General features: G+C 30.0%; 1 protein-coding gene across 1 annotated transcript in view; it reads right to left on the bottom strand.

Moving 5' to 3' along the window:
• The window catches only part of Sema3c (semaphorin 3C), a 161305-nt gene that overhangs the window by 52489 nt on the left and 94846 nt on the right, over positions 1–13970 (bottom strand). Inside the window, exons 6-10 of the mRNA XM_046464199.2 lie at positions 10148–10238; positions 6260–6379; positions 4749–4891; positions 3426–3540; positions 1546–1615 (exon numbers count right to left, since the gene is read on the bottom strand). Coding sequence (XP_046320155.1) covers positions 1546–1615; positions 3426–3540; positions 4749–4891; positions 6260–6379; positions 10148–10238 — 539 coding nt within the window. The remainder of the gene's footprint in view (positions 1–1545; positions 1616–3425; positions 3541–4748; positions 4892–6259; positions 6380–10147; positions 10239–13970) is intronic.

The following is a 13970-nucleotide window of genomic DNA, read 5'->3' as shown; positions in this document are numbered from 1 at the left end:
CTGAAAAAATAGGATAAACAAGCTTCTAACTAGTTTATCTTAAATACCACCAAAGATTTACTAATAATTTTGTTTAAAAATATTAATGTGAATTATTATTTAAATGTGAGAGTGTTCTCACATGCTATCCTGAATAGTAGTTGAAAAAGCCTAACTGGTCATTATTTATACTCTCCCTGCTATTCACACATACAGAAAAAGGGGATCTAAGAAAGATTTATTAAATTTCCTTTAGTCAATAAAAATATCCTAAAATTTATTTGAATCCTTACTACGACAGATTGACTGAAACCAACACTTCTCTGACTCACATATTTATTTGAAATTAGATGCCCAGTGGAAAAAGTATTGTGTTCCTATGAAAATAAAGAAGATACATCATTATTCAGTAGCATTAATAGTCTAAAATTATAATTTTGAGTTTTTCAATATTAGAGCTATTGAGTATTAGGAAAAAAATAACTAGGGAACTGTTCTTCCTCTAATTAAAATTTCTTAAGATTTGGTTATCCTTTTCTTTGTTCAGTTTTTAGTGAGTTAAACTACTTCTTTGCTTGACAAAGAGTTTAAGCACATCTTGAAGGACATCGTTTTTGGACATCTTAGGAGGCAAACATAAATTATTTAAAATAAATATTTTTGCAATTTTCTTTTCCTTTTAATAGCTCATGGAAGTTTAAAATTATACCATGATTTAACCCTCTTAAAAAAGAATGCTAAAACCATTAGATCTTTGTTTTGTACTTGACTTCTGATAAAAAGGACTGACACATCCTGCATTGGTTAAGTAGTCACAGCTGGAGTACAAGGCTGAAGTCAAAGTAACATCTCTAGTTTAAAGTTAATAAACAGGAATATGTGCAGGAAAGAGTGAGAATATGAGAAACTCTTGAAATATTTAATAACTGGTATGGGCATCCCAAAAAAACCTAGGAAACGGTAAGTCTATTTGGAAATATATAAAACTATGTCATATTAACATAAAAACCGTTTTCCATTTTTGTTAGTTTCTAAATATTTGTCACCATATTGTTGCAGAAAATTATTTTGATAGAAATGACAAAGTTTTCCCAGATTTACTAAAGTATAATTGGATACAAAAAAACTGCACATAATTAATGTATGCAATTTGGTGATTCTGGGCCTATGTCAACACCTGTGTTACCATGGCCACCATCCTGGTAAGAAATATATCCATTGCCTACAACAACAATGCCAAAAGTCTTACTGGAATCATGAGTGTTGAGATTATTTTCTCAAAAATAAAGTAATGTTATATATTTCATTTCTACAGTGTCATTCATATTTTCATTTCTTTGAGAAGATAGCTTATGATCATTACAAGTACTCTGTAAAGAATATTTTGAAAATATTTGTTTAGATCAAACATGTTTTGGTAATCTGGAAAAAGTAAATAAAATGGGAGGACTGCATCCAAAATACTATGGAAACATAAAAGGTGAAGAGAAGAATGCTTTCATAATAATAATACTGTTCAATAAAGTTTAGTGTTAAACTCACAAAATATAATTTTTTAATGATTACCTTGATGTTGTAAAAATGCCATACACTAGTGTTGTCCTTGGATTATCAGTTTCCAGCAGAAACACATCCTCTATAAAATGGAAAATGTTATTCTTTTAAATTTCCCAAATATTAATTGCTTTTGTTTCAATTATTTTAAGAAAACAGAAAATTTCAACTATCAAAAGTACTATGAAGAAAAATATTCCTGGATCATTTTTTATAATTTGGAAATAACTAAATGGTAAACATGTGGTAAATTAAATGTTACACACACACTAAAGGGATTTCTGAAGACTGAGTCTCTCTGTGGAAACCATGCTAACAAAATAATATTAACTGGAAAAAGACACAGTGGTATATAATAAAGATTATAATCATGTAAGCCATAAACTATATACCAAAATAGAAGAAAAGGTTAACGATGAATGTTCCTGACATAGCAAAAGCTAAGGAAATCTTCTTGTTGATTCTTAGCTTCTGTAATTTTCTAAACATTCTTTAATGATTAAATATTAGATTTTTAAATTAAAAAATATTACAAATTTTAATTTGTTTTTAACCTAGGGTAAGAGATTAGAATATGAAAAAAATCATAGTGACTTTTTAATATAAAATATTATGGCCAAAATTGACTGTGATATTTTTATTTAACGAAGCATTCCTCTATAAGACATTTAAAATATATTAAAGCAATGAGAAAGGTATGCATATCAAAGTACAGTAGTCAGTAACAACACGAAATTAAATTTCTGATAGAAAATCCCAATTAATAATCAATTGCAATGAAGCTTGGTTTTAGTGACAATTTTACAAATATGATACTTGCTGATGAATATAATAGATGCATTTATTATAATTAATAACGAATTTATAATTTTCCAATAAATAAATTAATAAGCACTAATATTTCTATATGTGAATAAATGCTGACAATGTCTAGCTCTTGTCAAAAGAATAACACTGAAGCATGAACACTTGCAAATAATTTGGAGTAAAATAATGAGTGATCAGACTACTTCACAAAATGATACTTAAGAATTTTTTGTAGAAAAGTTGATACAGAAAATATTGTTGGCATGACCAACTAAATGAGTTTTGGGAAGAAGAACTATTTCAATTTTAAAACTACTAGAACCACTGAATTTTTCTATATTGTAATAGAGTTTGTTATTTATCTCATCACCTGCCTCATAATATGAGAATAATCAGAGTTTACATTTTAGTGAAGACAAAAGAAAAGGTCATTTAAAATGGCTCTTATTAAAAATAACATCAGGATGCATACAAAGTTACTTCTTTTAAAGAGAACTGTTCCTTGGTAGAAAGGAATCAGAGCGTTCATTTTATTTGACCTTAAAGTATACTCCTCCTTATGTCATGCCTGGGATACTTGGTCTCAAGGTCAACAGCACAGCTAAGATGTGAGCACAAATCTATTTTCTACTCTTCTCTTTTCTACACTTTTCATTCAAATTCTTTCTGTCCATTGAGCTACAACTGTAAAAATGTGTATCTGTATTCCTATCAAACTGATCTCAAATCAGAATACCAGATACTCTAATACATGAAATACATATTCATTTGCAAAAATCCAAACATATCATTACCTATACAGAAATCATATAGGTACACCCCCACGTTTATGCATATACACACATTCATTCACATATTATAAAACTAAATGTTTCATCAATGCCCTTGAGCAAACTAGATTAAGAAAATACTTAAGAAAATACTTAAAGAAATTTATGAATGTTATCCACATCATGGTTCAAATTGGCACATTATTTATGCTGAAAAGATCCATGGAAGATTCACCCTTTCCTGAAAGGCTATTAAAATATATGAACCTTACAAGTTCTCCGTCAGAAACATTGTTCAATCTCACACCTAATTACCTAATTCATCGAAGTGTGTTTCTGGGCCATCTTCATCTGTGACTGAACATACCAGCCGCGCTTTTAAGAAGGTGGTCCACTTGTTGACAAGGCTACGCAGCCCACCAGTGTCATTCTAAAATCATTTTGAAACATAATTTAGATTTCTTCAGAAACTAATGAAGTGCATTATAAATTCAACATGGACTCTGATTACTTCAGGATTTATTATAATCTGAACAATGGGAATGTTAACCATATTTGTCCATTAATAAAGGAAAATATTTAAGATTTATAGTACCTTATAGAATAGCTATAGTTTGTCTATATTCCCTTACAATATGGAATCTTCTAGATATTAATAAATTAGAATAATAACTTATGTCCTGACTTTAACAATTATATATTCATAAAATGTATGTAGAGTGAATAATTTTAATTTGATTTTTCTTGATAACACACTGTCTTTGATATAAACAAACTTTATTGTACACAGTGAGAGTTGGAAATTCTGTTATAGTTAAGACAGTGGATATATCTTTATTTCAAATGGTCCCATATAATTCTGTTTTTCCCCATTCATTTTTCTGCATGGTCACTTATTGTTTTTATCAGATGCTTGACTACACACATTTCTCTGACTGAGGCAGCAGGAATGGCATTTGGACCATTCACAAATAGTTTCTACTATTGACATTTTTTCCTACATCTAAATGACTTTTGCTTTTTCTTCTGGCTTTCCTCTCTTGTTCCAAATGATTGAGAAACAGCTGAGTCCTGATCAGTAGAATATATGGAGATAAATTTAATACTAGAGAAATACTTTTTTCACAAAAGTATACTACTAAAAGTGAGTGTAATATTATAAAATTTCAATGAGAGGACATTATGGATTTTTTTGAGTGCTATGTATACTGTTGATACACAGAACATTTTGTTTACTCCATAATTAGAACTGCATTTGCTCAAGCATTTATTGATTTTCAGTATTATAGACAGTTCCATAATAACTTTTGTTGAGATTCAATTGAATTTTATTCATAAGAATTGTTTTGTTTCTTTTAAAATAGATTATGAAGCTATTTGTTTGAATATTAATATATTGAACGGGTATGCAAAAATTAGTCAAAACTGTTCATTTCTATAAATCCGCAATCCAAATATTTCTCTGATGATGTTTACTGAAACTGGGCATATTTATCTCTTGTGGCTGACACAAATAAACTTAATATTAAATGTCTTTTCTCAGTATTTTATTTGTAAAAGTTGATTTAAAATATAAATAAACTATTGGGAAAATATTTACATATTTTGGAGACTTTCTTCAAATTAAATAATACTTACAGGACAAATTCTAGCAATCATGGAATGAATCTGTTTTGTGCTCCTGTTATTGTCAGTCAGCTTTTCTTTGAAGAAGAAGTACACCTTAGCATCATTTGGATCAGTTCCATCAGGAATGACATGTGCATCCACAAACATCGGTTCTGGAAACAAATAGAAAGACTATATATACTCATGATGAAAACCCATCTACTTTTCTTCCAAGGAGACCACAGGCACATGTCTTTCCCATCTTTGGTACAGAAGAATAATTCAATGTTCACAGACAAAATTTCAAAAACCAGTATTTATATTCACTCAACATACCACATCAGGAATGTCAAGTACCACAAAGTAGAGCTATGATAGCTCAAAGTATTTTTTTTTCTGTCTGCAATACACTTTAGAAATGCAGCAAATGCACAACTTCTTTGTGCACCAATGAGTTTCGAAAATTGAAAAACTTTTCTACTATTTATTTCCAATGGAATCTGATGGGTTGTTTTATTGAAAAAAAAAAGTTTGTTTTTAAAGTGCGGTTTTCAATCTAGTGCACATAAACACAAACTCATTGAAGTAGAATGAGGATTTGGGTCTCCAAATTCTGAAAAACACATTTTTTCTTAAAATACAGCAAATGAAATGAAGGAGAAACTTCTGAAGGAAAAATATATTCATTTGAAGACATACAGGGTTTCTTTTTTCAAGAACAAAACAACTTTTAGAATACTCTATTTCCAGATGTACTGGAAGAATAATTTGAAGAATAAAGTGAACAATCAATGCTTTCTTGTGCTATCAGTGAAATAAGATGCTTAACTGTGGTGATTCATGCTTCACTGAGCAATTCTAAGTGAAGAGACAAATTTAGAGTCAGCTAGAAATTTTCCTCAGGGGGAAATGACAAAGGTCTTAGTGGTTTCTTCCTCCTTTAAACAACAGCAACTGATTGGAATCATACAACAGAATCAAATGCACATTTTTTTTTATGTGAACTCCATATGACTTCAAGAATTGGAAACAGTTGAACAATGAGAATCACTGTTATCATATCTATGATTTCTATAAAATATTAGTGAAATTTGGAAAAATATGAATTTTATAATTTTTGAATCTAAACATAAAACAAATAGGTAGAATTCCTGAATATAACTTATCCATTATATCATTAATTTATGATGATTTTTACTTTAGGATTTATTAAAATGCATAAGCATTCAGATGAAAAAAAAAAGCATATTTAATTGTAATAAGTTACCATTCAATAGCTGGAGAACATGCTTGGCTATTGGCATGTATGATGAGTGTCACTATTGCTTTTAATTATTCATATTCCTATGACAATTATATGATGGTTAATAAGATAAGGAACTGCCCATTTATACTAAATATTTTAAATCACAGAGTACAGAATTATGATTGCTCATGACATGGCCTAACATTTCAGTTTATAACTATTCTTCTAGGTCCACAGAACTAATCTTAGTTTAAAGCAGGATACCAGAGGAAAAATGCTTAAGATGTTTTCTTACCACTCAGCCATTTGGAATTGTGTTGATCTGTTCTGACTGCATTCCTCTTGGTTAAACTTCGAAAAATAGCAGCATCTGTCCCCATGAAATCTATATACATTCCTGAGAAAAGCTCCTCATCTATGAAAACGTAAAACAATGTCAACAGAAACCTAAATTTTTTGAAGCTTTCTTAAAATTCAAGGAAAGTTTGTTAGTAGAGCATCTCAAATATTACAGAATGTTTGTAATGGTTAATTGGATTCCACTGTCTTTTGAATTAAAAAAATGGTAAATTTTAATCTGTTTTTATTATTGCCTTTATGATTAATGTATGTATACACAAATTTTTAAAAACTGAAATCTAAAATAAATTTTTCCTATCCGAAATAAAAATTTCTGTCTTTACTTAATCTTACTAATTACAAATTATATAATGTGTATCATAAATAGTAGATTTATTTTAAAATAGCTTAATTAATTGCTTTCCTTTTGTTTTTTTGTTTTTGGTACCAGGGATTGAACCCAAGGGTGCTTAAGCACTGAGCCACATCCCCAGCCCTTTTTATATTTTATTTAGAGAGAGGATTTCACTAAGTTCTTAGGGCTTCACTAAGTTGCTGAGGCTGACTTTAAACTTTTGATCTTCCTGCCTCGGCCTCCTCAGTTATTGGGATGACAGGTGTGCCCCACCATGCCCGGCCACTTTCTTCTAGTAAGTAAAAATAAAGCAGAAAACTTGGTTTCTAATTTTGGCAACCACTAACACACTGGGAATGAGGGATGAATCATTTAACACCTTGACTCTCAATCTTCTCATCTATAAAATATGAAAACTGGATTATGATCTTAAAATTGCCTTGAATATTAAAAAATTATATGATTTTACCAAATGCATTGAATACAATTGTTATTATTATTACTTGATGGCATGGGTCTATGTTAAAATTTTCAAAATAGTATTAATGATTAAAAGATTTATTCATTGAAAATGTATATTTTGACTTATAGGACTGGAAATTTCCTAGTAAAAACAGCATTTTTTCAATTGTAATTTAGTCATTAAAAAATAGAATATAGTGAGAATAAAGAAAATATATTCAAAAATTAAAATTATTTACTGTTATTAATAGTCTATTTAGATGTCTAATCTGTATAATCTACCACATTTAACTTAGTTTTGAAGACCCATATTACTTTTTATCCTAATAAGAGAAGTCAGCCTTGCACTGGTAAGAAAAAGAAGCAAAGCAATCCTTGAGTATAAAACAGTAGCTAAGAATCTATTTTAAAAAGAATCGCCTTTATGAAGTCTATCCCACTGAACTGCCATGCAGCAGTTCTTTGACTGATGTTCTTTGACTGATGTTCTAGGATTACTCTCTTGGCTACCTTCAGATTGTGGTCATTTTGGCAGGACTGGAACATTTAAAGCACTCTAAGCTCACTGTTTAGTAATAAGCAAGACTAATAGGACAAAGATAGAATGGAGGGTGGAATGTGTGGAATATGTGATCACCAGGTTATAAAATGGACCCCTACCAGTGAGCAAGCTGGTGTGGCAGGGCTTTTGCTCCCCAGGTCTCCTTCCTAGTAGGGACCCAGAATCCATGGAAACAGATTACATAGAGATAACAAAAATGTGCATGAAGGCCTTTTTGAGCAGTTCAACAATTTAAAATTCTAGGAACATTTGTATGCATATATACACATAGATTGACTGTTAAATTGAGATATCTTTCCCATTTTTGTTATAACCAATTTATCATAAACCTTGGATTATAAATTCCTGCTGTTCAACAGACTGATTAGCACAACTACTGATTACCATATATGCTTCAAGATAAAAAAGAAAAAGACACTCAAATATTGGTGTAAGGCTTATCTAATCCTATTATATACCATTTTAATAGTTATATCTCTAACTCTAAATAAGCTCATGTGTCTGGTTGGCTATACATTTTGTTTTAAATTTGCAGTTATTATAACAGGTTAGCAAAATTTTAATCATTTTTTATTACTAAGAAATATTTAGTTAATGTCACTTAGGAAGGAGTTTTGTCCAAGAGGAAGGTTTTATGTTTTTGTTTTTGTTTTCCTCAGATTTTTTTTAGGGTTCTATGCAAAGATAAACTTGTATCTTTTAGATTTTATCCAAATACATTATGCCTTCTAATTTTATCTCTGATTTAAAAAATCTTCATGGATTTTTGTTTTTTTTTTCCTTCATGGGTTTTTAATCATAGGTTCTATAAAAGTTAACAACTGACATCTCTGTTGTCCTATATCAATGACTAAAAATTGCAAAAGAATATTGAACTCACCACTAGTGTGATGTCCTATATTGTGACACTTTACATTCTAATTCTTAATGCTTTTTGGTATTTAATATATATAAGTGTTTTAGCCAGTCTGTATTATTTAGTGCATTGCAGTTGAATAGAAACAATAAAACCCTGTAACATGAGAAAAATGAAATGACCATGCAAATATTGGGGAAATTTTCACAGGAATAAATAAATGGACAAATAAAATTATAAATACAAGATTATAAAAAATCATATTTTATTTTTTATTTTCAATTTTTAGTTAAGCAAATTATTTAATGTCTTTCCTTGATAATACAAATTGTAATGTTAAAAATATTAAAGGATAATGTAGGAGCATGAGCACAAGAATTCAAAATCTGTCTTTGAAAAATCAAGAAAACCAATATCTAACTCTTATTTGTAAATAATTCCAATTGCCTAGGGCAAAACTATTAAAGGGCTTATGATATTTTATCAAGAAAATTTATATTGCAATATTCTAAGCATTTTTATTCTAAACAATATTCAATAAGATGAAACCCAATTATTACTATGTTAATGGATCTTTGAAATATATTTTCATAGACTTTAATTTGAAGTAAATGAAAACTATGTATTTATACAAACACACACACACACACACACACACATATATATATATATATATATATATATAAAACTACTGTTATACATATCATATAATTTTTATCTTGTATTCTAAAAGTAAATAAAATTTCAATACTAATGGAGAAAAGACTTTTCAAAACACTGTTATTATCAAATAATATTTGAAAACTTAACTGGAAATATTCTGCATCAGACATAATTAGGGAGTTATAGTTTCAAAGCTTTTGAACTTTTGTCCCATTGATATACTTTTGGCTTCTCCTTGCCCAGTTTGAATGACCATATGGAATTAATTTACTGGTTACTTTCAAGCTTACATTTAACTCAGTGCTTGGTGTACCTGTCTTAATTTAGTTACCAGATATCAGAAAGAAAGATGGGCTTCCTAAATACATGAATCAAGCAAAATCTGAACATAGTAATTATTTTTTCACCTGTTGCAGTGTCAAAGGATGGAATTTTACTACTGGTAATACATAAAGAAATCAAAGAGGAAATGTCATATTCTATACAATCACATACTGAAATCTAAGATTTGTCATATCTTAGATTATAAAAATGTTTTAATTAACCAGAAGAGAATGTCTTTTAAGTGGGTCACGGAAAGCCATACAATGATGGATGTTCAAAAACAATTTGTTAACATTGTATATATTGGCAAGTGATTGGATCGGCTCTTAACTGACATTTTCTTAAAAGTAAGAAAATGGAAAAAGAACCACCAACTCCTTTTAGTAATTTTTAAGCCAATTCTCAGAGATGTCTTTGGCTAACAAATTACTTTATTCTCCTTTAATTTGAAAGAAATACCATATTTAATTATTTATAAAAGGACTACTAATACATGCAAAAAGAGGATATACTTAAACTAGTAAAACAAGTAAAGAAAAAAATCAAAAACTATTTTGAATTAATGTTAATATCATGTTAGCCTTCTTTATTATTTTATTTCCCTCTTTTATTTTTTACTTACTGATCATAACAGATACAGTGTTCACATTGGGGTTGAAAGAGCATCGTCCTTTTCCAGATTCACACTTGGAGTCAATCATGAAAACTTGGTCCTTTGTTGTAGATAAAACAGAATATGATAATAACATTATAAATATAATGAGATATAATAAGAACAAGTTATTTAGTCAAAACAGTTGTTCTTTAGAAAAACAAAGCCTCATTAAAAACAATATGCTTTCTACTCGGTTGCTTATGCCTTCCCAATTTACTACAGTAAGACCTACTTGTCCTATAAAAAGAATCCATCTGTAAATTAGAAGCTAACCTCAGCAGGTCTGGCTCGAAACCTATTACATTTCCCATAGAGCTGATCCAAGCAGGTGTTCTCCTCAAATCAACATCACCAAAAATCACTTGAAAATCAAGGATCATTATAAATTTGACTAGATGTGTTGAACTATAGCCAGAAGAAGAAAATTATCCACAGAAGAACAATGTAGGTAAGGACTGAAGTATTTCTAAAATTATCAAGACATTTTTTAGAAAAAATAAAATTTTATGTTGCCACTTAATTTTGTTCTATAGAACACTTTATAAGATTCAAATTAACTAATAACAAAATTAAAATAGGTCATGAAGTCATTCATTTTTTTAACAAAAATGTATTGAGCATTTCCCTTCTGCCAGATGCTTGTATTGGAGATACAATAACCAAAATACACAAAACTTTGCCATCAAAGATTCTGACAAGAGTATCCTGAAGGAGGAAAAGAGAAATTAAAGAGAAAAAAATATATAAGAAAAATATAGAGTATGTTAGATGGTGTCCAGTGCCTAAAAACAAAATTAAGCTGATAAAGGAAGTTGGGAAGACAAGAAATAAGGGACAATAGGTTTAATATAAAATATGGATGTCAGCGAAGCCTTGCTTAGGGGGGACATCTGGTAGGTACACAAATTTACCTTTATTTTATATAAATTTAGCACAAGCAACTAATAGAATTCAAAGGAATAAAAAGTTCACTTTTGTAGGCTGCTTGATGAATGACCTTAGTTATTAAGTTAAGGTTTTTGAAAATTATTCTGAAAAAAGAGACCCATTATTATTACTTTTTGCATATGAAAAACAAAGAATCAAAACTCTGATCCAAGAAGGTTTGATGGTATCTTGAACAGTATGAAGAATGGAAGTAGAATTTACAATGGATTAAGGAAAATATTTTATTTGCAAAGGTCTGAGAATTAGACGATAATCTGACATGTCAATGGTCATGGTAAGAGCAGTAGAGATGTAAAGAATTTGTATAATCAACAGAGAGTGGCAATCAATTAGAAATTGGATATCATTCAAGAAGATTAAAAAATATAAAAAACAACCTGAAGTTTTGATTCCTTAAAAAAAAATAAAACTAGTTGATTTTTGTTAAAATGAGTTTGATATACTGTTGGACATCCAGGAGGCAACAGGAAATTATAAAGCTTAGAAGAAATCATAGTACTCTAAGCTTAAAAACATGATTCTCTTCAGTGGATTCATGCTAGACATGATGACAAGATTGCTTTCCCAGCCATATTAGTTAGAGGGGTAGAAATCAACTTCAGTCTCCTAGTTACATCTGCTTTCCAAATGAAATAATTATAAATATGAGGAAAAACAATAAAATTTAGAAAGCCTAATTTTGTTTTAGAGTCAGAGACAGGTTTCAGTAATAAGTAAGAGTTGGCACTGTAGGAATTGATTAGATTTTTCAGGTACCATTTACACTAATATATCCACTAAGACATGAGAAGAACTATTTGTTTTACTTTGAGGCCAAACCTTGCTTTGAATTTCATCTTATCTTCAAAGTCACCTTGTATTTTTCTTATGTTCTTTCTGTTTTTTTTTTAAATATATACTTTTATTTTATTAACTGAATCCTTTATATTATCATCTGAACTACCCTTTGGTTCCTCTGGATCACAAATGTGGACCCTATTTTTCAAAGAATTACACACATACTCATCAACGTTTCTGATTTTTCACCTTCTTCTCAATTTACTTACATTGTGTTCCAACCTCAGTTGTTCTATGGAACAATTTTTGATGAGATCTTCAATGACAATCATAGTATACAATTGCCTGAACTAGTCTGGAGGGCTCAGTGATCTCCCATCTCCCAAGTACTTGGATTAAGAAACAACACTTTTCAAACTTCATCTCACTTGGGTTCTCAATAGTTTCCAAAATTGGTGACCACTTCTATCTTTTTAAAATAACTTATTTTTCTTCCTAGGACCAACACATTCTTGTTTCTTCCCCTTCTTCTCTGCCGGCTTCTTTGAAGTTTTGTTTTCAAGTCCATATTCCTCCATGTGGCCATTAAAGTTAGTAGATCATCAAGTCTCCAATGCAGCCATTCTCACGCTACACCTTCTCTGCTTGATTAAACTAACGCTTTTATTGTATCTAGTTACTCTTATAAAACATTTTTCACACATCTTTATATCAACCTCACATTCTCCTATACACTTCATAGTTCTAATTGGGTCTTTCTGTGGCATCTCAGACTCAACAGACCAAACTCAGACCATAATCTTTACCCCTAATTTGGTCTCTTCACTGTTTGTTACCTCAGTTCATAGGAACGAACAATTAAAGCTGCTGAAAACAACAACAAAAAGTTGCCATCAGCATATATTTTCTTTTCCATATTCAAATTCTACCAACATCACCTATACTACTCTGTAATTTGTGCCTCTTGGTCTCCATTGCCACCATCTGAATACAATAATCTCTTTCTTGGAATGCTACATCAACTCTCTATATCAATTAATCTCCCCAGACTTCTTCCAACCTCACCCTTCACACCCTAAATAATTTGTAACATGACAACAGAATTCTGTTTGTGCCATTTCTGCTATTTTTTGCCAGTTCATGCCATTTCGTGCCAGTTACTTCTTTGATACACACAGAGAAAAACCAATCAATGTCTTCAAGTTAGCCTATGAATTCTGACATTATTTTAATTCATTTTCTTTAACTAAATAGCATTTGTGGTTTGAAACAATAAGAGAAATGGGGCCAGAATGTAAATAGGTAGTGAAAAATAAGAAAGCATAACAAAGTATACCATGCTCATAGACACTGACAAATACGTTGAATAATATATTTATTTTTTTCCAAGAGTTTGTTATAGATTAGTCCAGGAGAAGGCATACTGACAGAGTCAATTTGGCCATTGGGGAATCTTGGTCATTATTCAAAGACTTTTTGTTAATGTGTGTACTTGAAATGAAAGTTATATTAGCAAATATTTAATAAAGATATGGAGAACTGGAACTTAAAACTGGAAATACAGCCCAGAAGTCTGAGAAGCTTTGTAATGAAGAAAAGGAAGAAAAGGGCGGTGTTGAATAAAATTGGTGATTTTAAGGAAAAGGCACATAGTCCTATTTTTAAACTGAAAAAAAAAAAAGTAAATTCAGGGGAAAGGGAATGAAAATATGAAACAGTGAATGAAGAATACTGATCAAAGAACTCTTATTGATAAAGAAAGTGCAAAACTTTTCTTCTAAAACAGGAGAAAAGCTATAGAAAGGATGCCTGAATGAACTAGTTTGGCGATTGGTCTGCTTCAACAAGCACAGGAATAGGATGCCTGTGATATTGTTGATCAGTCAAAGGTATCTGTATGAGCTTCAGTGGTATTAAATTATTGAAATAGATGTTATAGAAATATCTGATGAAATCAGCCAGAGATGAAATGTGTTAATATTTCAAAATTTTTCAGCCAAATTACTAATAGCTATTTTTTTTCTTCATGTTTTACTCATTAGTTCGACACCATAGTTTACTTGTG

This window comes from Marmota monax, unplaced genomic scaffold (genome assembly GCF_021218885.2).
Source record: "Marmota monax isolate L192 unplaced genomic scaffold, Marmota_monax_Labrador192_F-V1.1 WCK01_AAM20220418_F8-fsc00065, whole genome shotgun sequence".
NCBI classification, from domain to species: domain Eukaryota; kingdom Metazoa; phylum Chordata; class Mammalia; order Rodentia; family Sciuridae; genus Marmota; species Marmota monax.
The sequence above is the reverse complement of the archived record's forward strand: the minus strand, read 5'-3'. Positions and strand labels throughout refer to the sequence as shown.